General features: G+C 54.0%; 2 protein-coding genes across 5 annotated transcripts in view; both read right to left on the bottom strand.

The window, feature by feature from the left end:
* CSF1R (colony stimulating factor 1 receptor) overlaps positions 1 to 6,844 on the bottom strand; it is a 28,287-nt gene extending 21,443 nt beyond the window's left edge. The window contains exons 1-3 of one of the 3 annotated variants that reach the window (XM_064162077.1): positions 6,724 to 6,844; positions 6,267 to 6,409; positions 4,951 to 5,121 (exon numbers count right to left, since the gene is read on the bottom strand). In XM_064162077.1, coding sequence (XP_064018147.1) covers positions 4,951 to 4,999 — 49 coding nt within the window. In that variant the 5' untranslated portion in view covers positions 5,000 to 5,121; positions 6,267 to 6,409; positions 6,724 to 6,844. Of the gene's footprint in view, positions 1 to 4,950; positions 5,122 to 6,266; positions 6,410 to 6,542 lie in introns of all 3 variants that reach the window. The other 2 variants (XM_064162076.1, XM_064162078.1) reach the window with 2 other exon arrangements.
* Positions 6,845 to 9,626: 2,782 nt separating this feature from the next.
* The window catches only part of PDGFRB (platelet derived growth factor receptor beta), a 39,223-nt gene continuing 23,089 nt past the window's right edge, over positions 9,627 to 25,760 (bottom strand). The window contains exons 14-24 of one of the 2 annotated variants that reach the window (XM_064162072.1): positions 24,834 to 24,938; positions 24,613 to 24,723; positions 23,773 to 23,926; positions 21,085 to 21,251; positions 20,743 to 20,861; positions 19,464 to 19,586; positions 18,021 to 18,132; positions 17,637 to 17,736; positions 17,437 to 17,542; positions 16,428 to 16,666; positions 9,627 to 15,722 (exon numbers count right to left, since the gene is read on the bottom strand). In XM_064162072.1, the coding sequence (XP_064018142.1) occupies positions 15,572 to 15,722; positions 16,428 to 16,666; positions 17,437 to 17,542; positions 17,637 to 17,736; positions 18,021 to 18,132; positions 19,464 to 19,586; positions 20,743 to 20,861; positions 21,085 to 21,251; positions 23,773 to 23,926; positions 24,613 to 24,723; positions 24,834 to 24,938 (1,487 nt within the window). In that variant the 3' untranslated portion in view covers positions 9,627 to 15,571. The remainder of the gene's footprint in view (positions 15,723 to 16,427; positions 16,667 to 17,436; positions 17,543 to 17,636; positions 17,737 to 18,020; positions 18,133 to 19,463; positions 19,587 to 20,742; positions 20,862 to 21,084; positions 21,252 to 23,772; positions 23,927 to 24,612; positions 24,724 to 24,833; positions 24,939 to 25,760) is intronic. The other variant, XM_064162073.1, reaches the window with a different exon arrangement.

Here is a 25,760-nt window from a genome sequence, read left to right as displayed (position 1 = left end):
GGAAAAGCCAGAACAGAGGAAAAACATATCCCAGAATCCTGAGCAAAGCCACATTTTCCACATGCCTGAGGTGTGACAATCTCCCCCTTCTGCTAAGCTGTCTTTTCTAGCAGGGCTGGGCACTTTTCTTTCTTTCACTCTGTCACTGGACACTTTTGCCTCACCTTGCTTTAGCCACCCCTCCACATCCAAGGCTCCAGCACCATTTGATGGGGGAGCCAAGCTCTTCTTCTGGAAGGTGTCCAGAGAAGGGAGACAAAGCTGGTGAGGGGCCTGGAGCACAGCCCTGTGAGGAGAGGCTGAGGGAGCTGGGGGTGGGCAGCCTGCAGAAGAGGAGGCTCAGGGCAGACCTCACTGCTGTCTACTACTACCTGAAGGGAGGCTGTAGCCAGGTGGGGTTGGGCTCTTCTCCCAGGCAAGCAGCAACAGAACAAGGGGATACAGTCTCAAGTTGTGCCAGGGAAGGTCTAGGCTGGATGTTAGGAGGAAGTTGTTGGCAGAGAGAGTGATTGGCATTGGAATGGGCTGCCCAGGGAGGTGGTGGAGTCACTGTCCCTAGAGGTGTCCAAGCAACGTCTGGCTGAGGCACTTAGTGCCATGGTCTGGTTGATTGTACAGGGCTGTGTGCTAGGTTGGCCTGGATGATCTTGGAGGTCTCTTCCAATCTGTTTGATTCTATGATTCTCCTAGCTGCACTCTGACTGGCTCAGGAAAGGACTATGATGCAACTGTCCTTAGTTTGTCTCCAGCTTAAGAGGACAAGAGAGATATGAGTTGTCACCCTGTTCTTGTCATCATCCTGGAGTTAATCCCAAGATGTCCTGGCCAGAGGAGGCTCAGGGTAGCTGCTCCCCATGAGTGAAGCAGCAGCCCCCAGACTGTCACTAGAGACTCCTATCAATGGCAGAACTAGCACACAAGTGAGGAGAGGCAAAGCAGAGACACTAAATGTAGGACAATGCCAGGTGCAGGCCACCCAAGCACCCACTCCTTTGTGTGTGCTCAGACATGAGTCAGACCAGCAGGTCCTCTTCCAGAATAGCCTCCTCCAGCAGCCCTGCTTTCCTTTCTCCCTGCTGACCAGCAGGCAGCCTTGCACGAAGCCCAAGGATGTCTCTCCACAGCACTCCAGCAGCTTCCTCAGCACTGCCAGTAACTGCTGGCCAAAGGTTTAACCACACTGGGATTGTGCAACCATGACCTCTAGTTGCAGCTGCAGATTCTGTCTCTGCCTCTTCCACACCAGCCAAAACATTACTTTCTTCTGATAATGGTTTGGAAATGGTGTGGGAGAAGTGAAGGCTGCTAAGGCAGAGGCTCAAGAGCCTTGCTGCAGAAGACAGTCATCAGGATTTGACTTGTCCCTGGTGGGGTAACAAGGCTAATGTCTGAGTGAGACCCATATCAGGTGCAGGCTCCTACTGCTCCCCCAGCAATGATGGGGAAGAAAAGCCTTGGATTTTGAGGACATCTTCCTCAGTCACCTACAGTACCTGGAGAGGGGGGGGGGGGGGGGGGCAGAGGATCACAGGCTCACAGGATGTCAGGGGTTGGAAGGGACTCAAAGAGATCATTGAGTCCAACGCCCCTGCCAGAGCAGGACCAGACAATCTAGCTCAGGTCACACAGGAACACATCCAGACAGGCCTTGAAAGGCTCCAGAGCAGGAGACTCCACAACCTCTCTGGGCAGCCTGTGCCAGGGCTCTGTGACCCTTACAGTTAAGTTTCCCCTTGTGTTGAGCTGGAACCTCCTGTGCTGCAGCTTCCATCCATTGCTCCTTGTCCTTTCACAGGGGATGGGGGAAAAGGTGGCTCATCACATCTGACATAGAAGCCCCAAGCAGAGAAGTTTAGGTTCATCTGTAACAATAAAACCCCCCACAATGACCTCCCTCCCAAAAAAATGAACAAGGCTAGGAGGGCCTCTCAAAGTGGCCAAGAACAGGTCTGAGCTGATGTGGTTTTAAACCTTCCTCTCCTTGTTCCAAGGCTGTCATTTGAGCCCCTGACAGTCTCAGATCACAGCGGTCACACATCAGCACTGGGCCTTCTCAGAAGACACATTTGCAGTTCAAGAGGCAGCAGGAAGTCAGGCTCTGGCTCCAGCTTTGGACAACCTTGGCAATGCAGTTCACCTTGCAGCATGCCTGGTGCCTCAAGGATCTTTTTGGTGAGGTCTTACCATGATCCCTCACAAATCAACATCATATCTGTTTAGTCCCTATTGTCTTAAATAAAACAAAGAGTTTAAAAAGAATAAATTAGCCCCCTGCAGCCTTTACAACCCAAGCCCAGCACAGAAAAGCTGGAAGAAGCCTGCTCCTCACGTGAAAGCCACAACTTGAAGTGAAGCACCATGCACTGCCACAGCAAGAGGCACACAGATTTCCTGGGATGAAAATACTAACACAGCAGTGCCTCAAGAGCTGCACCACCTCCCTGTTACACGCTGAATGCTTTCCCTCCCAAGACTGCCCTATCCCAGGGAGGACTTTAGACCAGAGCTTCGTTCTGTGGGAAGCAAAGCTCAAGGGGAAAGTGAGGGAAAACACCAGCACAAGACCTGAGAGGCTGCCAGCTCTGAAAACACCAGATTAATCCTGCTGGTTTCTGTCTGTTTGGTTAAAAACCTCAAGAGAGGCTCAGTGATGCTTTGAGGCTGATGGGTTATCACCTCTTGGCCATCTCTGCAGCCTCAGAAGCCAGGTGTAGCCACCTCTCCTTTCCTGGCTGCTTTTTGTTTCCACCTTGGCTCTGCAGTGGTGCTGTGCATGCCAAGCACCAGCAGAAAACAGCAAACCTCTGACACCTCCAGCCAGACATGAGGTGCACTGGGAGGTGCAATGCAGCTGGCTTTCTCCACTCTCACCTGCAGGCCAAGCACCTCCAGCTCTTGCCCCGTTTGGGCACAACACTATTTCAGGACTGGCTTCCCTCAGGACACACTTTCTGACAAACATCTTTTTCCTCCTAAACTTCTGCTCAGATCCAAACAGTGGTAAGTTTCCCTTTCCCACCTCTCCACTTTCTGAGACTCTTTTTACACTATGTGCACCTTTCTGTACCCCTCAGCCTTAACCCAGCAGTGCTGCAGGCAACCAGGAGCAAGCCCTCAGCACAGCCACACTCCAGAGCCAATGCAGACCAGAAGCACACCTTGTCTTTCCACCACTCTCCTCCACAGCATCACAGGATGTCAGGGGTTGGAAGGGACCCAGGGACATCATCGAGTTCAACCCCCTGACAGAGCAGGACCATACAATCTAACACAGACCACAGAGGAACACATCCAGACAGGCCTTGAAAGTCTCCAGAGAAGGAGACCCCACAACCTCTCTGGGGAGCCTGTTCCAGGGCTCTGTGACACCTGCTCCAGTGCTCTGTGACCCTTACAGTGTACCCTCTACAATGATCTGGAGTTCTGGATGCCCTTCAGGAAGCTGCTACAGCCAAGTCTGCATTCAGCGTTACACTGGTGCCTCTTCCCTGCTGTGCCATGGGGCAGACAGGTTGCACTGGTGCCTCTTCCCTGCTGTGCCATGGGGCAGACAGGTTCCACTGGTGCCTCTTCCCTGCTGTGCCATGGGGCAGACAGGTTCCACTGGTGCCTCTTCCCTGCTGTGCCATGGGGCAGCCTCTTCCCTGCTGTGCCATGGGGCAGCCAGGTTGCACTGGTGCCTCTTCCCTGCTGTGCCATGGGGCAGACAGGTTGCACTGGTGCCTCTTCCCTGCTGTGCCATGGGGCAGACAGGTTGCACTGGTGCCTCTTCCCTGCTGTGCCATGGGGCAGACAGGTTGCACTGGTGCCTCTTCCCTGCTGTGCCATGGGGCAGACAGGTCGCACTGGTGCCTCTTCCCTGCTGTGCCATGGGGCAGACAGGTCACACTGGTGCCTCTTCCCTGCTGTGCCATGGGGCAGACAGGTTCCACTGGTGCCTCTTCCCTGCTGTGCCATGGGGCAGACAGGTTGCACTGGTGCCTCTTCCCTGCCGTGCCATGGGGCAGACATGTCGCACTGGTGCCTCTTCCCTGCTGTGCCATGGGGCAGACAGGTTGCACTGGTGCCTCTTCCCTGCCGTGCCATGGGGCAGACAGGTCGCACTGGTGCCTCTTCCCTGCCGTGCCATGGGGCAGACAGGTCGCACTGGTGCCTCTTCCCTGCTGTGCCATGGGGCAGACAGGTTGCACTGGTGCCTCTTCCCTGCTGTGCCATGGGGCAGCCAGGTTGCACTGGTGCCTCTTCCCTGCTGTGCCATGGGGCAGACAGGTTGCACTGGTGCCTCTTCCCTGCTGTGCCATGGGGCAGCCAGGTTGCACTGGTGCCTCTTCCCTGCTGTGCCATGGGGCAGCCAGGTTGCACTGGTGCCTCTTCCCTGCTGTGCCATGGGGCAGACAGGTTGCACTGGTGCCTCTTCCCTGCTGTGCCATGGGGCAGACAGGTTGCACTGGTGCCTCTTCCCTGCTGTGCCATGGGGCAGACAGGTTGCACTGGTGCCTCTTCCCTGCTGTGCCATGGGGCAGCCAGGTTGCACTGGTGCTTCTTCCCTGCTGTGCCATGGGGCAGACAGGTTGCACGGGTGCCTCTTCCCTGCTGTGCCATGGGGCAGCCAGGCTCCCTTGCCTACTCCCTGCCTGTACAAGAGCTGCTTGAACTTGCCCCCAGCGGCGGTGGCTGCCTCACGGAGCAGTCTCCAGCAGCAGGGACAGTCCCAGGCCACAGCAGGCTTTGGGTAGACATAACAGCGCTCAGCTTCACTGTCTGTCGCTGGGAGCCAAGTGACCCTTAGTCCACCTTCAGCATTTCCCCGTCCCCCCCGAGGCTGTGGCTCCTCAGCTGAGGAGGGATGGAGCCCTGGCACCAAACACCCACGAAACCCTCACTACATCCCCAAACGGCCCAGGAGCCACACGAAGACACCGGAGGGCTTTGTGGGAGCAGTGCACCTACCGTGCCAGACACCAGCCGTGGCGAGCAGCAGGAGGAGAGCAGGACCCATGTCCCCAGGACCCACGGTGCGGCCAGCGTGGAGCAGGGACCCAGCTGAAGGATCCTTCGCAGCAGCGAGCGCCTCTCCCCCGGGCGCCGTCCCCGGCGCTCCTCGGCAGGAGCTTCTCCTTTCTGCGTCGACCACAAGTTAAGAAATTCCTTTTTTTTTTTTCCTTTCTGTTGTTGTTGTTTGGTTTTGAAATGCGAGGGGGAAAAGCACCCAGAAGGCAGGCGATGCCCTCGGACGTCACCGGTGACAACCCCCGGGGCAGAGGTGGGGCCAGCACACACCGCAGCGCAGGGACCCTCTGCCGCCGCCGCCGCTCTCCTGCCCCGGACCCCAGGGCGGGCAGGGGACACTGCAATGGCTAAGGGCAATCCCAACCCGCCCTGGCTACTGCCGCCCCAAAGCCCAGGGCATCATAGAATCAACCAGGTTGGGAGAGAGCTCCAAGATCATCCAGGCCAACCTAGCACCCAGCCCTGTCCAGTCAACCAGACCATGGCACTAAGTGCCTCATCCAGGCTTTGCTTCAACACCTCCAGGCACAGTGACTCCACCACCTCCCTGGGCAGCCCATTCCAATGCCAATCACTCTCTCTGCCAACAACTTCCTAACAACATCCAGCCTAGACCTCCCCTGGCACAGCTTGAGACTGTGTCCCCTTGTTCTGTTGCTGCTTGCCTGGGAGAAGAGACCAACCCCACCTGGCTACAGCCTCCCTTCAGGTAGCTGCAGACAGCAATGAGCTCTGCCCTGAGCCTCCTCTTCTGCAGGCTGCACACCCCCAGCTCCCTCAGCCTCTCCTCACAGGGCTGTGCTCCAGGCCCCTCACCAGCTTTGGCGCCCTCCTGTGGACACATTGCAGTACTTCAACATCTCTCTTGAATGGAGGAGCCCAGAACTGGACACAGCACTCAAGGTGTGGCCTGAGCAGTGCTGAGCACAGGGGCAGAATAACCTCCCTTGTCCTGCTGGTCACACTGATCCAGGCCAGGATGCCATTGGCTCTCCTGGCCCCCTGGGCACACTGCTGGCTCATGTTCAGCTACTATCTACCAGCACCCCCAGGTCCCTCTCTGCCTGTCTGCTCCCAGCCACTCTGTCCTGTCCCCAGCCTGTAGTGCTGCTTGGGGGCACATTAAAAAAGAAAAAGCTGTGGAGAAAACATTGAGAGTTGCAGGATGCACAGCCTGGGTCTGCCCTGAGCCTCCTCTTTACTGTTGCTTGAGGGCTTGCTGGGACCTGCCTTGATGACAGAGGACTCCATCTTACCTCAACAGCGCAGGTTTTGTCTCAGACTTGGTGGCTCTTGACGGCTTGGGGACCTGGGGGCCCACACAGCAACATGGCAACTCCCCCACAACAGGCTCACAAAGGTAGTTCAGCCCAGGGCAGCTTTCCAGATGGCAAAAGGTCTGTGAAGATTATAGAGGGAGCAGAAGCCTCGGTCCAGAAAGTAGTGCTGTGGCCACTCAGGATCACCTCCTGAGTGCTCCACCCCAGCACCAAGCAAAAGGTAGGGCTGATCCCAGCCAGCCTCAGGCTCACCTTTACCACCATCCCCTGCAGGAAGACACACTGGGGTCCAGCCTGCAGACCCTTCCCTGCCCAGATCCCAGAATTTCTCCTCTCCCAGAGCCTCCAAGCCTGAGGCTCACAGCAACCATGTCACCATCAGACAGCCACAGAACTCAAGCAAGGACCCCTCCTCCCCAGGACCCTGCCTCACCCAGTCCTTCTGCCTTGATAGTGGAAGGCTTTTTGAAGCTGCTTTCTAACTGGCAACCTGCAGGCACCTGGGAGCAGTAATTAGGCACTTGGTTAATCCTGCAAAACAGGGCCTGAGGGAATGGTTTGAAGCAAAGCAGCTCTCCCAGGGATGCTCAAATCAGCCAGGTATTAGGAGGTCGAGTCTGGCACAGGCTGCCTCTTGCTCTCTATCTCTGGATGACCTCCTGCAGCAGCAGAAGTTCACAACAGTTCACAGCAGCACTGGGGTGGGAAGTTATGGCCAGCACCTGACAGCAGTGGGAAGCACGGGGGAGGAAGGTTTTGTCTTTGGTGAACTGCAGAGCTCTGCCTTGGCTGCACCCCTCTGCAGTGGAGAGGTGACAGAGACATCAGCTGCCAAACCTGGGCAGAAGAGAGGAGCTTCACCAAAGCGTCTGCTCAGGCTGCTGAGGGATCTGCACCTGCAGAGCAAAGGTGCCAGGCAGAGGAGGGTCACACAAGCTGGCAGGGAGTGGGCTTCTTCAAAAGGGGGCAGGTAGCAGAGCACCAGCAGGGCAGGGTCCCGGGGCCAAGAGATGAGAGCGCGGCTGACTGCTGGAGATGAGTAAGAGTCATGAGAATGAGGAGAGAGCTCTTGGTTTTGGCCAGAAGGATGGCTGGAGAGCATGAGGGAGGCCAGAGAGAAGAAAAGCAGCTTTTGGCTGGAGCAGATTTCCTCTCAGCAGTTTTTCCTGGCAGCAGGCAGGGGAGAAGAACATTGAGCAGATGCAGTGGGGGGCTCCTGCCCAGAGCCAGGGGGCTGTCGAGTGGCTGGGCCACAGGAGATGTTTGCCTGATTATTCTTTCCTCCTTTTGAGCCAAAGGGGCTTTTTAAAGGATGTTTCTTTCCCTCCTTCTTCTTTTTAACTGTGTGTTTTTTCCAGGAACAAATGGCAGCTCTGAGAGAACTGACTCACCAGGGTGAACAAGCACTAAACCAGACATGTTTAAGACAGAGAAGGAAACAGTCCCCCAGCCTGCCTTCTCTTTGAGGACACCCCTTGCAGAGTGTCTCTGATAGCAGTAGTCCACAGGTGACATGTCACAGCCCTCATACATGGGTCACCAAGCTGGGCTGGGCACACTTGGGCATGCTCATCTGCTAGTGTTCCTCCCTCATATGTGGCTACCTTCTCCTGCCTGTGTTCTGCACCTCAAATCCGAGGGTTGTGAGCAGCAGCTCAACCACAGGCATGCTGCTGGGGCTCATGTGCCCGAGCAGCTCTGAGCAAGGGGCAGGGATGCTCTCAGAGGAGTTCTGGCCTTACACTGAGCCTCTTGAAGGCCAGAGATATCTGTGGAGGCCCCAATGGGCTGGAAGGAGTGCTGGAAGGTGGCACAAAAGCTGCTTTGTACATGGCTAGCCACAGGCTGGATCTGGAGGGGAGATTGCAGGCTGCTGTGACCCCTGACTGAAAACAACTGGGGTTGAAGCTCATTTCCCACACTGGGAATGGGGCTAAGCCATTCCAGCCTTACACTGGTGGCCATGGTGTCCTGCCTGCCTGCAGCAGTTGAGCCATACATGAAACACTCACGTGCCCAGCGAGCTCTTGGTTCCCAAAGAGCTAAAACCTATGCAGTCTGAGTTTCTCTCTCTCACTGAGCTCTCCCACAGAGCGCCTGTCCTATCAGTCAGAAGACTCGTTCTGGAGTTCTGCTGAGAGTCCCCATGTCTCCATACCCATTCCCAACCACACGACCCCTCCTCAGTGCCTTCCAACATGCAAAAATCCTTCCAGGCAGGGATTAGGCAGTGGGATCCAGCTGGGTTCAGAGCTGAGCTCTGACAATTCCCCCTCTCTGCTTTCCCTCAACCCAAGGTGATGTTTTTATGCCCTGCTGATTCAGCTTCTGGAGAAAAATGTCATGTGCCTGTCGTGGCTGAGCTGTGCCAGGTGACTCAGCCTGAGCTGGTCAAGGAGCCTGCAAATCTCCTCTCTGGCAAACTGCAGTGCCAGGAGCCCAGGACAGGCTGTGCTGAAAAGCAGAGCCTTGCTGGGACTCGGACCTGTGTCCTGCTGTAGCTGATGCCTTGGACCACTGGATACACAGGGGGTTTCCAGGAGGTGAGAAAGTGAGGACTGCACCATGCAGCCTGAAAACAGGATCAGCACCAATATAGTTGAACCTCAGTTCAAACCCACCTGTTCACAGCAACAGGAGTGGTGGTGTGGGCAGCTGTATTCTGGGACTACATCTTTAAAAGGAATCAGTGAATCCCTCATCCCAGAAGGAGAGGAGGAGAGCCCAGCTGGAAGGAGAGCTGGACACGGGTTGCTCTGCGCACTGCTGTGCCTCTGTCTCCTGCTGGTGCCCTGCCCCATTGCTCCCTCCAGACTCTCCCACCCACCACCCTGAGTTATTAAACTGTGTAGAAAGACCAACAAGGCTGTGGTGCCTCTCAGCTCCTTCAGCCCAGCAGTGTTTAGTCTGGCATCTCCCACATCTCTGGTCTGAGCAGAGACCAAACAATACTCTTAAGGAGTACATCAAGCCCTTCTTTGGGGTTGCTGCCCCAAACTTTCAGCTCTGGGCATGCACACAGGAACTTTTCCCAGCGTCCTTCCCTCTACTCACCTCCTCCTAGTGCAACACGACTCACAAGCTGGGCAGCTACCAGAGAGCCAGGGCAGATCCTGCCCTGTTAGCAGCCTCTGCTCCTTACCACATCCCTGAGCTCAGCTGTTTCCTCGCTGTGCTTCTCCCTGCCTGGCTCGCAGCTTGGCTTTCACTAAGCACTGGGGTCATGCACAGGGTATTAAGGTGCTTAGCCTTCACCCACAACGTGGTTAAGCTGTATCCCCAAGCCCATCTGAGGGGGAGCAACCAAACCCAGGCAAAGAAAGGAAGAGCTAGAGCTTTGCAAAAAAGAAGAACACCTTTATTTTTTTAAACTCTGTCTTTAAAAATGCACTTGCAAAAGTTTACAGCATAAAAAATAGTACCTCGTGGCTACAGAAGTGACACAGGACAAATGCTACAAAGACATCTGTACACCTAGGGAAATGTTAACTCTTTGGTACCTTGGTCTGAACTCCGTTTTTCCTTTGCCCTCGGGATGGTTTCTGGCAGGCAGCACGGGAGCAGGTGCTGCTTGTGGGCAGAGATGCTGCAGAGTGGCAGCGTGATGCCAGCAAGCCAGCACAGCAGGAGGAGGAGAGGGCAAAAGGCAGTTCTGATGCAATCCATGAAGGAGGAAAGGATAGGAAAGATGGGACCCTGCAGGCTTCCAAGCATGAGCTGGCTTCCCTGCCTCCTGCCACCCCTGCAAGGATCATCTCTTCAAAGGGCTACTTAAGCTACGCTGGAGCAGTTCCCCTGCCTTCGCCAGAGCCGACTGGATCCGCCTTGGCATGTGCCAGAGGCTTCAGGCCCCTGGGTGACACATGGGAATTATGCTTGGAGTCCAGCAATACTGGCCCATGAAATTTGGTTTTTAACACTCCTTGGCCTGCCATGAGCAAGTCCTGCAGACAGCTTGGTGCCTCCATAGTCACAGGCAGTGCTGCTCACTCAGCAGCCAGACAGGGCTGAGGTCTGCTGCAGGAAGGACCTGTGCATGGCCCGGGAGCTGCCCAGGGCCCAGCCAGGACCTGCAGCTGCCTTGGCTGCTCTCTGCCTGTGCAACCATCCTGGGGCAAAGGCTGCCAAAGGCCAAACTTCATGTTCTCCAAGTGAGCCAGGCTGGGCAGCCCACTGCTCTCCTGTCCATGGGAGACCCGGCAGGGAGAGCTGGCCACAGCAGTCCTGGGAGCTAAGCTAAGCTCTGAGCCCAAGCAGAGCCCTTCCTCACCTTGAAGCATGGAGTCTGCCTCCTTAGCATGTTAGCTGACATCTTGTTTTAGAAAGAGCCCCCAGGAGGAGACATCTGTGAAATCCCCTTCTCCACATCTGCCCAGCTTTACCCAGCCAGCCCTTGGGCTTCCTCACAGCCAAAAGCTAACCCTCTGCCCAGTGACCTGTGCTTCTGGTGCTGTCTCTCAGCCCAGTGCCCTGACTGGGAAGAAGAAGAACTGTTTCTCTCTTCTGGCTGACTTCCTTCTGGCTGCACATCTGCAACTGCACTTCTGCCTCCCATCCCCGTGGGAACTTCACCGTGGTCCTCTCTTTGTCAGGCAAACAGAGACAGCCTGGTTAGGAGTAAAGTCCACTTCTGAACAAGACACAAACAGACACTAAAGGAGATACTCTCAAACCAAGAAGGACAGAAGGATGAAAACCTGTGCACACATCAGTCTGAGGAGCATCTTAATGCATGGAAAGAGACACCAGAGTGTCCCATTAGTTTCAGGGATACACTTAGGCAGGTATGGACTAGTGACTGGCAGTAGGATTATGCTTATAGTGGTGCTGATAACCGTGTAACAGCTGCAGAGTAAAATATCATCTACAAATAAAAGATATTGCACTAGAGATGGGCCCAAGCTGTAGCCTTCTTTGCAGGGGGGTGGGGGGGCTCAGTTTGGGTCCACCTCTAAACATAAGAACACACTCAAACAAAAATGCTGATCATCAAAACTAAAATAAAACCCAGAGGGACTGGTTCCTTCAGAGCCTCACAGGAGAATTTATAGTTCCAAGCCTGATTGGCCCTGCTGACCATTTCTCCTGGCCCTCACCTGCTGGGCCACCCAGGGACTGGAACAACAGCAGCAGAGAGGGAGAGGAGGCTGGAGCTGGCTCCCTGAGCAGACAGAGCTTGTCTGGGTGCTGTTGTAAGCCTTTGCCCTGCCAAGCCCTCTCTGGGAAGAGAGTTTCAGGGCTGCTTAGCAAAACTTGTTGGCTATGCCCAGCTGCCAACTCATCCCTGGCTGGGAAGTCCTGGTCTCTGCAGCAGGTCTGCACACCCTCACTAGGTGGTGATGGGAACAGTTGAGTAGGGACAGGAAAATACCACAAAGTGCAAGACTTGACCCTTGCAGTCACAGGGCCAAAGGCAAGTATTTGGTCATATCTCTCTGGAGGGGAGAACAGTACCACTTTGCAAAGAGCCTGGAGTACCTACTTGAAGAAGGAAGAGGGAGGTGGGGATAGCACCCTGCCAGTAGGCACAAGAGGTGCTGATGCACAGAATAACTGCAATAAATCTACAAGTGAGGCAAAATGCCACAGGCATGCAAGGCTAATGCCCAGCTAATAGGACACCTGAGCTCCACCAGCAGGGAGGAGAAACAGATCTCCCCTTTCAGGACTGTGGAAACAATTTAATAGTGGTAAATGATCAATTTAGTGAGCAATTAATCTGTGCAAGATGGAGTTTAGTGCTGAATTTGTGCTGCAAATAAGTGGCCAAAGGGAAGGTGAGAAAAAGTGAATTGCTGGGGAAGTCTTTGGGCTGGATGGAGGTAGCAGAAGGAGCTCTCCAGAGCTGCTCTTGATTCTAGCATTAGTTCATCTTTTTATTAGTTGGTCCAGCCCAAAAATAACAGCTTGTTGATGAAATGTGCTGATGACCCAATGTCTGGAACAGCAGGGAGTATCTCAGTTAGAAATGCTGGAAGGGTAGCAAGACACAAGTGCATGGATTGGTCAGAGGATGACTCGAAACTACCAGCATGTTGTGGCTGGGGCAAAGCCAACACTACCCAAAGCTACAGCAGGCAAGTCAAATCCAGAACAGAGCAGAGCTATCAGTGCCATCTATGAGGTCTAGATTCTACCTTACACAAAGTGCTGAGTATTTCTGGTCACCTTTGATAGAGAAGGACAAGTCAGAAATGGAGCTGGTGCAGACAGAGGATGTTAGGGTCAGACTGACAGAGACATCCAGGTTGGAAAAGCCCCTCAGGATCACCAACAACTCTATTCTACAAGGTTCACCCTAAACCATGTCCCCAAGCACCACATCCAAATGACTTCTAAACACACCCAGGGTTAGTGACTCAACCACCTCCCTGGGTAGTCCATTCCAATGCAGTGGAATTCTATGGTCTCAAGCTGCAGTAACATGGATCCTACCAAGCACCTTACATGTAACAAAAATAAAGACATCTGATCCCATGGATCTCAAGAAGACAAGAGGAGGCTCAGGGCAGACCTCATTGCTGTCTACTACTACCTGAAGCTGTATCCAGGTGGGGTTGGGCTCTTCTCCCAGGCAACCAGCCACAGAACAAGAGGATACAGCCTCAAGTTGTACCAGGGGAGGTCTAGGCTGGATGTTAGGAGGAAGTTGTTGGCAGAGAGAGTGATTGGCATTGGAATGGGCTGCCCAGGGAGGTGGTGGAGTTGCTGTGCCTGGAGGTGCTCAGGCAAAGCCTGGATGTGGCACTTAGTGCCATGGTCTGGTTGATTATCTAGGGCTGGGTGCTAGGTTGGCCTGGATGATCTTGGAGGTCTCTTCCAACCTGGTTGATTCTATGATTCAAAAGTTACTGCTTCCCCATGGATTTCATCAACTGTGGCCACAGAAAATGGCTTCTTCACTGCAAGCAGGAGGAAAAGAGCATGGAAAAATAGTTGCCATTCACAGTGTGCTCCCTCTGGATGCTGGGGAATCTGACCATGGGCTGAAAATACACTCCCCTAGCTGCCAATAAAAGTGCTATTTCTTATGTTCACATTTTACCAAGGACATCAGCCCACGAAACACCTACTCCTCTTTCAGCAGCAGAAATGGCAGCACTGCAATGATAGACAACTTCAAACAGAAGCTGTTTTGCTGGGGATTTCTGGCAGAACTTTCAGAATTTGGGGAAAAAAATGATGCAAAAAAAAAACCAACAAACCCAACAAAGTCTCAGTGGCTCTCAGATGGCAGAAGCCCAGCAAGAAACTGCTTGAATTTCTGACTTGGCAAAGCTTCCTATGCAGTGTTTGTGAGATGCAGAGAGAGATGTGCATGAGTATGGCAAGGAAGGGGTTAAAGGGAGTAGGGGCATGCAGTGAACAGAGCTCTGTGCAAGGAGAAACTTCTCCTTTCAGGAGGGTAAGAGCACAGCAAGATGCTGCTTGAATTTCTGACTTGGTAAAGCTTCCTATGCAGTGTTTGTGAGATGCAGAGAGAGATGTGCATGAGTATGGCAAGGAAGGGGTTAAAGGGAGTAGGGGCATGCAGTGAACAGAGCTCTGTGCAAGGAGAAACTTCTCCTTTCAGGAGGGTAAGAGCAGAGCAAGATGCTGCTTGAATTTCTGAATTGGACAACCTGCCTGTGCAGAGTTTGTAGGATGCAGAGAGAGATGTGTGTGTGAGTAGGGCAAGGAAGGGGTTAATGGGAGTGGGGGCATGCAGTGAAAGGAGCTGGGTGGAAGAAGAAACCTCTCCTTTCAGAAACACACCCTGCCGGTTTCTGTGGTGGCAGGCCTGCAGGTTTTGCAGCTTCCACCTCTGCAGAGGTGGGTTCACAACTGGCTTCCAAAGCCTGGTGTTGCTCCTGCCTTCAGTCTCCTCATTCAAGTGCCAAACGAGAGCATGAGAAGTCCCAGGCCTGACTGTGAGAAATGAGGAAGGAGGTGGGAAGCAGGAGGATTGTCTCTGCCCTTTTATTCTTCACAACATTTTCCAAGAGGGAGGAATCCTCTCTGGTTCCTCTTGCTTTGCTTGGAACCTCAGGACACCTCATCCCCAGCCCTCACAGGCTGCAAGTGGCTATGCCTGGCCCCGAGAATTGGTAAGGTGTGAGATACAGTTCAGCTGTGACCAAACTGCTTCCCAGCTTCTCTCCCTCTCTTTCTTTTGAGATGTCCCTGGGTTGGTGGTTCGAAATCCTTATAGAACCCTTAGTTTTGCTGTGACTCAGGAGGGGAATTGGGGAGACCTTCCATCCTGAAAAAGGGTGGTTGGGAGCCCTTGCTTCCCAGAGGGAAGGCAGCTGGTGGGGTTATGTGTGTGATCTCCCAGCAAATGAGCTGGGCTTAGTGGCAGTGGATTAATGAACAGCTTCCATATACTGGCCCTGGCTAGTGGATTAATATATTTGTTCCCTTTAAATCTGCAATGGAGAATAATTAGCTTAGTGTCCACACAAACGACACAAACAACACTGCACTGCCCTCTTTGCTACTACAGCAGAGTCATTGTGAGAGCATTTTGAGTTCCTGGCATGCCCTTGGGGCTCCTGGTGCCCTGCTTGGCATAAAAGGGTTCAGGGCGTGACAGCCCCTCTAGGTGGGTGCAGAGCTGTGCCCCAGAGCCATGGGTACCTGTAGTGCTTATGATGCTCTGTCCACCAGAGAAGAGCTGTCCAGGAGAGGAAAAGGGTGGTTTGGTGTCTCTGGGCTCTCCAGGGCTTGGCTGTGCTTGGAGAACCTTCCCAACGTGCTCTTGGCCTCCAGCAGCTGAAGGTTGGTGTTGCAGTCTCTCTGCACCCCAGCAATGGGCTCCAAGTAAACCACCTGTCCTGGTGGGATTTCACAGAACCACGGTGATGCTGTGACCATCAGAGAAGTGCTGGTGCAGAGGAGATGAAACTCATTGCCCTGGGGAGGGAAGAGCCTGGAGGATCACCTTAGCCACGCAGAAAGCGGTGTCCCCTGCGGAGGCGCAGCCCACGTCTTCCACTTGGAAAGAAGATGTTGGTCTGTGAGATGTCTCCCTCCTGCAGTGGTTTGATCACTGAGGAGGATGTGGCAGTGATCTGGAAGGTTGCTGGCACTGAGCCACCTCTTTGTAAGGAGACAGGGGATGGCAGTGGGGAGAAGTCTTTGATTCCCCAGCCAGCACTGGGACACAGGAGGGAAGGCGGAGTGCTGGGCCAGGTGAGGATGTCCTGATGTAGGAGTGCAAAGCATGGCTCTCTCTGATGTCTGGGTCAGGCCCTCAGCTGGCCTCTCCGTGGGGAGATGCAGAGTCAGCCCATCTCTGACTACAGGAAACTCTCCTCCACCTCTTGGTGCCCTGTGGTTGGCTCCTGGCAGCCTGGCTGTGGGTCGGATTCCTGCTCCTCGTCCTGCTGGAGGCCCAGAGGGCTGTCACAGGATATGGTAGATGATGTGTTGGCTTCATTCAGCACAGAGCTGAAAGGGAGAGAAGAGGGAGAGAAATGAGTGCCTTGTCCCAAGTCTCCTGTTGGAAGAGGGTTCCCAAGAGCTGAGAAGTGAATTGAGTTCCCACAGTATCCCCACCCTGAGTAGCTTTCCACAAGGAAACAGACAATAGCAGTTGGGTCTACTCAGCCCTGAAACTACACAACTTACTGCCAGCTGGGTGCTGCAGGCTGTGGGCCTCTGTATGCCCTCCTCCTTGTGAATAGGGTCACTTGTCCCCAGCTGTACTGACTGATCTATGGGGATGTGACATGGCACCCCCTCTTAGCTCATGTACCAGCTCCTCTGGTTCATCTGAGCGGGGCTGAGCACTGGAACAGGTTGCCCAGAGAAGTAGTTGGAGCCCCATCCCTGGAATATTCAAGGTGAGGCTTGACAAGGCTCTGGGCAGCCTGATCTAGCTGAGGATGTCCTTGCTCACTGCAGGGATGTTGGACTAGAGGGCCTTTGGAGGTCCCTTCCAACCCAGGCCATTCTATGATTCTATGATCTCTATCCCTGCAGGCTCATGCAAGGTCACAGCACCTCAGGTAGGGGTGACTCTGCTGTCGTCTTCTCCTGGTACACTCAGCCCTGGCCTATCCCTCAGCACAGCATCCCCATTTGCTCTCTGAGGCTCTGCTTTCAGCTTTGGCCACGGAGGGGAGGGAGGACACTCAGCAGCAATGCTTTCACCTGGTGCGGCTGATGGAGGGCTCCTGCGGGAGGTCGCAGCTTGCCTCGGGTTTGGGGTCGGGCAGAGGGATGATGTAGTCGTTCTCGCCCCCGTCTTGGTGCACAGCTGTGTAGAGGATGCTGCTGCTGGGGGAGCTGGCATTGAGCCTGGCATTGTTCAGCCCGGGGACGATGGGTCTTGTGCGGACAACGGCAGGGTGGTCGCTCTTCATGAACTCTTCATCCACCTGCTGGTACCTCTGCTCTCGCAGGGCAGGTTACCAAGGGAACAGGAAGGGCTCATGAGTGCAGAGAATCATTGACTCACAGAATCAACCAGGTTGGAAGAGACCTCCATGATCATCCAGGCCAACCTAGCACCCAGCCCTATCCAGTCAACCAGACCATGGCACTAAGTGCCTCATCCAGGCTTTGCCTCAACACCTCCAGGGATGGCAACTCCACCACCTCCCTGGGCAGCCCATTCCAATGCCAATCACTCTCTGCCAACAACTTCCTCCTAACATCCAGCCTAGACCTCCCCTGGCACAACTTGAGACTGTGTCCCCTTGTTCTGCTGCTGGTTGCCTGGGGCTGGGGGTTGCATTTGCTTTCCCTGGCTGCTGGGCTTTTCATAGAGGGGCTGGCACCTTCTGGCTGGGCTCAGCTACTCTGCCTCCACCAAAACCAGGTCACAAATGTTTATAAGGGAGACATCACAGGCACAGCTTGGCAGGTCCAAAGTACCAAACAGCTGGAGGCAGGTTTTTGATCTCCTGCCTGTTCTGATTCCTCTAGTTGCTGAGGTACCAGCTGCCTGCCTGGTGATGCCAGTGGTCTCAGCAATGTCCCCAGGGTGCCTAAAGCACCTTTACTGTTCAAAATAACACAGCCATAGTCACAGCAACATCCTCTGGCACAGCAGCACCAAGTGCTGGTCTCCAGACCCTGCCTGAGGGCCCTGACCAAGCACCCTCCACAGGGCACAGACTCTCTTCTGTCCCTCCAGCACAGGATCCTTGCAACATACCTTTCTGTAGCAATCCACCAGAAGGTTTCCCATCAGCACCACCAGCTGTGAGAAGGATGGCCTGATCTCAAACTTCTCCTCCCAGCACTTCTGCATGATATCATAGCTGACAAGAGGGGAGAGAGAGCACTCTGGTGAGTTAACAGGTGGAGAGAAGAGAGGCAGAAACGCTCCTGTAGCTTGTGTAGGGCAGCACTCACATTTCCTCAGAGGCATGGGTGGGTTTGGACATCCGATAGCCACGTTTGATGGCGTTGTAGAACTGTTCATTCATGGGCAGTTCAGGGTATGGAGTCCCCCCTGGGCGTAAAGGGAGAGCAGGACATCAGATTGGTAGGCTGCCTGCCACCCCCTTGCCAACACGCTTTTCACACCAAGGTTCCCTCCTTGTTCTTTACCTTTCCTGTTCCATCTCATTTCCAGATGGTAATGTCAGCATGGGAAAGAAGGAGATAGGGAGTGAAGTGCTGCTCTGACTGGTTAAGACTGGGACTTGGGAATTAGAGAGGGATTTCTATTGTCCTTGGGAACGGATCCTGCTAACAGACACCTACAGGCGCCATTGTGATCTCCAGGGTACTTACCTAGAGTGAATATCTCCCAGAGGAGAATCCCAAAGGACCACACATCGCTCAGGGTGGTGTAGAGGTTGTTGAAGATGCTCTCTGGAGCCATCCACTTAAGGGGCAAGAAGGTCTAAGAGGGAAAAAAGTGAAGAAAGAGAGTCAGCTGCATCAACATCACTTGTTTCAAAGGGTGAGACCAACACATCTACTGACATCTGCTGTCAGCCACTTTTGGAGGGCCCAGCTTGCTCTTCCCTGTGTGGCATGAACTCAGCAGGCAGGAGGGGAGATGGGTGTGCCACAGCCACTTCCATCACAGCCTGCCATGCTGAGCTCTCATGGTGGACATTCTTTGCTCTGTAGTCCTGGGCGAGTCCACCGACTCACACAATCTGACCATAGCACTCCTGAAGAGACTCCAGGCCTACCTGAACTTTGGAAACTGCAATCAGACTGGAGAGGGTTATGGGATGACCAGAAAAGAGCCACAGGACACATCCTCCTCTTGCCCAGTGTGATACACAGAGAGAAGCCTCACTTGACCATCCTGGATGCAGCACTGCTTGTGCTGCTCCTGGGAATTGCTTACACAACAAATACCAAAATAACCTCCAGGAAGGGTTGCAGAGGGACTCAGTTTCATTTCCCATTTTGGAAGGGAAGGAGGCTATGGCAAGTCTGGAGTGAAACCCTCCAGCCCCTTCTGCAGGAGTGTCTACCTGCCCAGGCACTGGGCGCCTGCCTGCCGCCATGTGTGAACAGGACAAAGCACCAGAGAAGTTCAGGAGTTCATAGAGTAGCTCACAGTGGGGTTTGAGAGGCCTGGCTCCACCCTCAGCTCCCCCAGCCTCAGTTTCTCTGGGAATTGCTTTGCTAGGGGTTGCATGTTCCCAAATGCCCCAGGGGTGGACGTGCCGTTGAAGTCACAGAGGAGGTTCTGGGGAAAACCCAGCTATGGCCTCATCCTCTCCTGTCTCAAAAGGGTGGAGAGGTCTTTTTGGAAAGCAGCTGCTTGCAGGAAAACACTTCCCTTAACTGGTGGTCTAGTGGTTAGAGCAGAAGTCTGTGACCCTCTTCCCAGAGTGGCCACTGCCTCACTGCAGCACTGGCAAGCTGCCTGACCTGACACCCACCCTGATGCAGCTCAGGACCAGGCTCGGTGGCATGCAGAGAAGGCATGCAGCAGTGCTGACAGAGATGGGCTGTGCAAGGCACAACCTTTAGTTTTACTGCTGCTGCCAAGGCTCTCCTGTAAGAGCCTGGAGATGTGGGTATGCAGCCCTGCCACTCTGCAACACACACGGGCACAACACGGGCAGGGCAGCTGGCTGTTGAGACTGGCTCCTGGAAGCGTTACCCTGGCACCGCTCCTGGGCACAAAGATGGACAAGGGACTTGCTGCAGGAGAATGCAGAGCCAAGAGCCCCAGGAAGAAGGGGCTTGCACAGCTCCTGTACTCACGCTGCCTTTGGAGATGTAGTTGGAGTCCCTCATGATGTCCCTCGCCAGGCCAAAGTCACAGATCTTCACCAGCTTCCCCTCACAGATGAGGACATTCCTGGCAGCCAGGTCACGATGCACACACTGTAGCGGGGAGGCAGGGGATTGTCACTTTGAGGGGCCTGCAGATAGCCCAGGGAGCATCCCAGCTTCAGCACTAGCCCCTGTCTGCAGCTGCAGGGACAGGAGCCAGCTTATTTGAGGCATCTCTTCCACCTCTAGGGACAGCCATGGCTCAAAGCCACTAGCAGAGCTACCTTATTTCCACCTCTCCCCTGCACTCCTATCCTGCTGACATACAGGCAAACACATCTGTCCAGGGCAATTTGGACAAGCCAGCAGAGAGGGGATTGCCAGGGCCTGACCAAGCAAGGGGGCTGGTGGGCTGGCAAGGAGGGGATGTCTCCATCTCTGCTTGGACAGTCCAACCCAATGATCTGAAGAGGCAGTTACACCAGCCTAGATTGTGCCTGCTGGATGTTTTGCATAGGTGCAGCTGCAAGTTTTGGCCCAGACCCTACTACATACTGCTAGAGAGCAGGCTGATATCACAGCACTGTAAAGAGTGGCTATGGGAAGCTGCAAGAAGCTGCAAGCTCCTCTTCTATGCAACATGGGGGAGCCCTGACCATGAACTTTGAGGATGAGTCTGTCTGGCTGGAGGCAGAGAGGCAGCAACTTCTCTCTGCATGTCATTGACACCATCACTACCCCTTCTTTTAGCTCCACCCTGTGTGATGTTTCACACAGTCCAACTGTGTCACTGCCTGCCTTGGGCTAAGTCAGACCTTAGGAAATTCCAGAGTCTACTTCTCTGTGCTGACTTAATTTCTACTAAACAAGCACTTCTGGTGAGGTCTGGGGGGGCTCAGGTCTTGTGGTGCAGTAGGGATGTCCATGGAAAGTAATAGCCCTGCTGTGGAGAGCCTTCTGCTTCAGCACAGAGAGGTCACCCTGGTAACTAAGGATGATAAAACACCACAGCTGTGCTGCACAAGGCCTGGGAGGAGCTCAGAGTCAGGGAATTTGAGGTCTGGAGCTCAATCCATGCCAGGGTTAGCTGTCACGTGCAGATTACAGTCCTGCTGATCCTCAGGGCTGCGTGTCCAAAGAGCAGTGGTCAGCAGCTCTTCAGTTGCGTGGCCACTTCTCCCCTGAGGAGCTTGGCAGGGACAGAGGGACAGCGAGTAGAAGGTGACCACAGGACACAGCAGAGCACTGCTGGAGGCAGCATACATACATTTTTGGAAGCCAGGAACTCCATCCCATTGGCCACCTGGAAGCTGAAGCCCACCAAGTCCATGTAGCTGAGGAGTGGAGACTCGTTTATCAGCGTCATCCTGTCTGTTCTGTCAGGAGCTGGAGGGCAAGCAGAGGTGGGTGTTGCTGTGAGCACACCTGTGGGCTGCCTGCTGGTGGAAGGACCCACTAGGGATTGTTCCACCTCTGCCAACAAAGGGACACTGCTGGAAGCTGCCTTGCTGAGGGCATCTGCCACCACTGCTGGCCTCACCCCAGAAGTGACCCTTGCAATATGAACCATCCCTCTCTGCATGCAAAAGCATCCAAGCCTGGAAGTTACCTGGAGGGGCATAGGTGTCCAGCTCGTAGGGGGTGCCGTAGTTGGAGGAGTCGATGTCGGCGTACCTGACTTCTCCCTTCATGTCAGACATGGGCACGTAATCCAGGGAGTCATCCTTGCTCATGTCCATGTAGCCCCCATCGCTCTCGACAGACAAGGAGAGGTGGCTGTGAGGGGGAGCAAAGAGGGATGAGGGCAGTGATTCGTGGGACTGCAGTTCTGAGCCCTCAGCCCTGGCACTGAAATGTCCCACACAGCAGGGAAAGAAGCCTGGCATCATGTGTGCAGAGACGTGCAAATGGCACTGGAGACCTTCTTCCACCAACTAGCATCTCAGGTCTCCTCAGCAGTAACTTTTAAACAGCAAGACCATACCAGCAACACCTCCAGCTGTCTCTGCCTGCAGAATGAAGATTCTCATGCTCCCCTTGCCTAGCAGAGCACCAGGCTTGGTACAGCACACAGTATTGGCACAGGGGGAGGCAAGAAGGGAAGCCAGGGCAGGAGAGTGTGAGACTCAAGCTAGATTGGGCAGGTGAAATCCTCCATCTTGGCTGTGCACATTATCAGACTTGGCAGGACCAGCCTGGAGGGGACTAACCTGAGCAAGCAGGACATAACCCTCGGCCCACAGGTAAACCTTCCCAAGCAGGAGCAGCAAACATCTGCACCCTTGGGCAGTTCTCCTTTGAGTGAGCAACAGCTGTGTCTGGGAATCATCAAATCGTGGAAGGGTCTGGGTTGGAAGGGACCTCCAAATGTCATCTAGTCCAACCCCATCTGCACTCAGCAGAGACATCCTCAACTAGATTAGGTTGCCCAGAACCCTGTGAAGCCTCACCCTGAATATCTCCAGGGATGGGGCTTCAACCATCTCCCTCAGCAACCTGTTCCTGTGTTCCTCCTGGTAAAGCCTTGAGCCAGCAATGGGAAACCTGCTCTGCATGGCCAGAGCTGAGAGACTTGGGAGACTGCACTCAGTACTTCAGTGGGACCTCAGCTGCCTTCAAGCAGGAAGCACAGGGGGCAGCTGTGCTGATGTCCCAACACTGTTCTAAAATACACCAGTGCTGTTTTGCTGTGCTGGAAGGAAATGCTGCTTTCTAACTTCCCATGGGAGCATTTGCTCTGAAGTGCTCTTACAGCTGGCAAGCAGATGAAGGACCATTTCCCTTTCCTTGTAGCACCTCTTGTGCAACTGCACACCTTCTAGCACTTCTGCTTCAGGCTTGGCAGCAGCACAACCTGCCCTGAAAACACAGCCCCTGAGGGCTCCAAGGGTTAAGACATGCTGGGAAATCCTTTATCTCCGTACTTGATGTGGTTGTGCCAATGAAGTTAACAAAGACAGGAAATTCTCCCACCTGGCACGAAGCAGCTGATGGTGCTAGCAGATTCAGCCTCCAGGACATACAGAGTGCCTCTGGAACTCCCTGTCTGCCCGGAGCTGTTTGGAAGTGGCTAGTTGGCACTTGAGCTGGTCTCACAAGGTAACAGAACATCCAACTCTGTCTAAGAGTTTGCTGTACTGGTCTGGAGGAAATGCAGGCATTCCTCCTCACAGTGCCAGCCTCCCTCACTACAGAATCACAGAAACATTCAGGTTGGAAAAGACTCCCAGGATCAGCAAGTCCAGCCAAGACCCCTACTCTACAAGGTTCACCCTTAAAGCATATCCCCAAGCAACATTTAAACACATCTGGGGTTGGTGACTCAACCACCTCCCTGGGCAGCCTGTTCCATTTTCCTGATGTCCAGCCTAAACCTGTCCTCTTGCAGCTTGAGGCCATTCCCTCTTGCTCTATCACTAAGTACCGGTGAGAAGAGTCTAGCACCAACCTCTCCACAACATCTACAGGTAGCTGCAGAGAACAACGAGGTCTCCCCTCAGCCTCCTCTTTCCAAACCAAACAGCCCCAGCTCCTTCAGTCACTCCTGTTTAAGAAGCAGGCTGCATTGTTGAGCTTAAACACTATGTACTCTTCCCTCAATGCACAGAGTGTGTGAACAACTCTGGGACATGTGCACACCTCTCATTTGATTCCAAACCTTTACCTTTACTATGGCCAGGAACTTGAAAATGAAGCATATTCATAATACACACAAGTGGGCTGACTTGAGCTAAATAATGGTCTCAGTTTGTCTTCCTATAAGTCATATTTAAATCAAAATCCATCCATAGCAGAGCCACATCAGAGCTAGATGTGACCAGAAAGGATTTCCAAAGGGAGGACCGATCCTTCAAAGGTCAATTGAGATAACCTCTTCAGCCAGTTTTGACATCCTTGCCATTCATTTTAGGACAATGACATGGCATCAGTTGGCTATTGCAGAGTATAGCATAGATCTGAATATCCAAAAACTAAATGACAGCACATACTTACTCTCTGGAGACATTTCAAACCTTCCTGGATGCATTCCTGTGTGATCTGGTATAGGCAATCCTGCTCTGGCAGAGGGGTTGGACTAGATGATCTTTTTAGATCACTTCTGACTCCTAACATTCTGTGTTTCCTCTCAAGCTTTATTCTCCTGCCCCTCCACCAGCTTTGCCACCCTCCTCTGCGCTCGCTCCAGCATCCCCACATCCCTCTTGTATTGAAGTGCCCAAAACTGAACAGGATTACTCGGGGCGGGGTGAGGATGGGGTAGGCACCGTGGAGGAGGAGAGTGCTGCTTTGCAGGTACCTCTGCCCGTGGTCCTGCTTGGGGGCGTTGCCGTAGAGCTGGGTGTCCGTGCGAGCCTTGTCCCCGCAGGACTGCAGGAAGGTGTGCTTGTTGCGGTGCAGGTAGTCCACCAGGTCCCCGTAGCGGCAGTACTCCGTGATGATGTAGATGGGCCCTGGTGGGACAGAGCACCCATCTCAGACCTGCCCTGACCCAGCCTGCTCCTCGGGGCAGGCTGTTTCAGCCCCGGGGAACACGACCAGCTGACAGGTTTTCTATGCAGGGCCAGGGGGAAAAGCCACTTTTGTGCTACTGAGCGTCTTGGCACCTGATGGCTGTGTTTGAGGAGGGGGGTGAGGGTTAACAGAAATGTGCCACCTCAGCTTCGACCAGCTTGGGAAGAAAGAGCCACACAAGGCTTTCCTAGGGCAAGGGTGAATCATTCCAAACCAGGAAATGGGAAATCATAGAATCAACCAGGTTGGAAGAGACCTCCAAGCTCATCCAGGCCAACCTAGCACCCAGCCCTAGCCAGTCACTAGACCATGGCACTAAGTGCCTCATCCAGGCATTTCTTGAACACCTCCAGGGACGGTGCCTCCACCACCTCCCTGGGCAGCCCATTCCAATGCCAATCACTCTCTCTGTGAAGAACTTCCTCCTAGCATCCAGCCTATACTTTCCCTGGCACAACTTGAGACTGTGTCCCCTTGTTCAATTGCTGGTTGCCTGGGAGAAGAGGCCACCCCCCACCTGGCTACAATATCCCTTCAGGTAGTTGTAGACAGCACTGAGGATCGTTCTCCTTAGCACAGCCCAAGGCAGAAGGGAGAGGAGAAAGGGCACACACAGCTCAGTTACCTCCTTTGGTGCAGGCCCCCAGCAAGTTGACAATGTTGAGGTGAGGTCCTAGGTGGCTCATGATCTTCAGCTCGGACATGAGGGCTTGCTTCTCACTGCTTCGGGCAGTGGCTGTTGGGAAGAGCCAGTATAAATGGCAGGGAAGGAGCAGGGAGAGCATGGGCACCGTCTGGCCTCACAGCCTTGGGATGGAAGATAGGCAAGGTGTGGAGACAACTCACACTTGAGCATTTTGACTGCCACTTTCATGGTGGACTGTGAATGACTCAGACCATGAGCTGTTGCCTCCACCACGCGTCCAAAGGCACCAGAGCCAAGAGTGCGTCCTGCAAAGAAACAGGGAGAAGACAAAGTCGGTGACAGTCCTTGAGGAGAGCTGAGGAAAAGAGCTTGGAAAAGACAAGTCCCCTGCCTGAGACCACACCAGCCTGCTGCAGCCATCCTGGTGGGCATGGAGGTGGTCATGATGTCTGGGATTGGGGCTGATTTCCATCTGGCTGTGAAGGGAAGGTGCTGCCGGTTGCAGGCAAGGGGCACCAGGGGTAACCTGGTGCTTTGTGCCAAAAGTGCAGCTGGCCTCCTGTTGTGGTCCCCAGTGGTCTCCTTGGCCCAGGACAACATCATAGCATAGAATCATAGAATGGCTTAGTTTGGAAGGGACCTTAAAGATCATCTGGTTCCAACCCCCTGCCATAGGTAGGGACACCTCCCACTGGAACAGGTTGCTCAAGGCCTCATCCAACCTGGCCTTGAACACCTCCAGGGAGGGAGCATCCACAGCCTCCCTGGGCATCATGTGCCAGTGTCTCACCACCCTCACTGCAAAGAACTTCTTCCTAACATCCAGTTTAAATCTCTCCTCTGCCAGTTTAAACCCATTACTCCTTGTCCTGTTATTTCAGGACCTTGTCAACAGTCCCTCCCCAGCCCTCCTGTAGCCCCCTTCAGATACTGGAAGGCCACTCCAAGGTCTGCTCAAAGCCTTCTCTTCTCCAGGCTGCACAGCCCTAACTCTCTCAGCCTGTCCTCATAGCAGAGCTGCTGCAGCCCTCTGAGCATCTTCATGGCCTCCTTTGCACTTGCTCCAACAGCTCCATGTCCTCCTTGTGTTGTGATCCTCAAGGATCTTTGTGTCTTTTCTGGATTTA

The sequence above is a fragment of the Pogoniulus pusillus genome, chromosome 22 (genome assembly GCF_015220805.1).
Source record: "Pogoniulus pusillus isolate bPogPus1 chromosome 22, bPogPus1.pri, whole genome shotgun sequence".
NCBI lineage: Eukaryota > Metazoa > Chordata > Aves > Piciformes > Lybiidae > Pogoniulus > Pogoniulus pusillus.
Note: the sequence above shows the minus strand (reverse complement) of the source record. Positions and strands in the feature narration are given on the sequence as shown.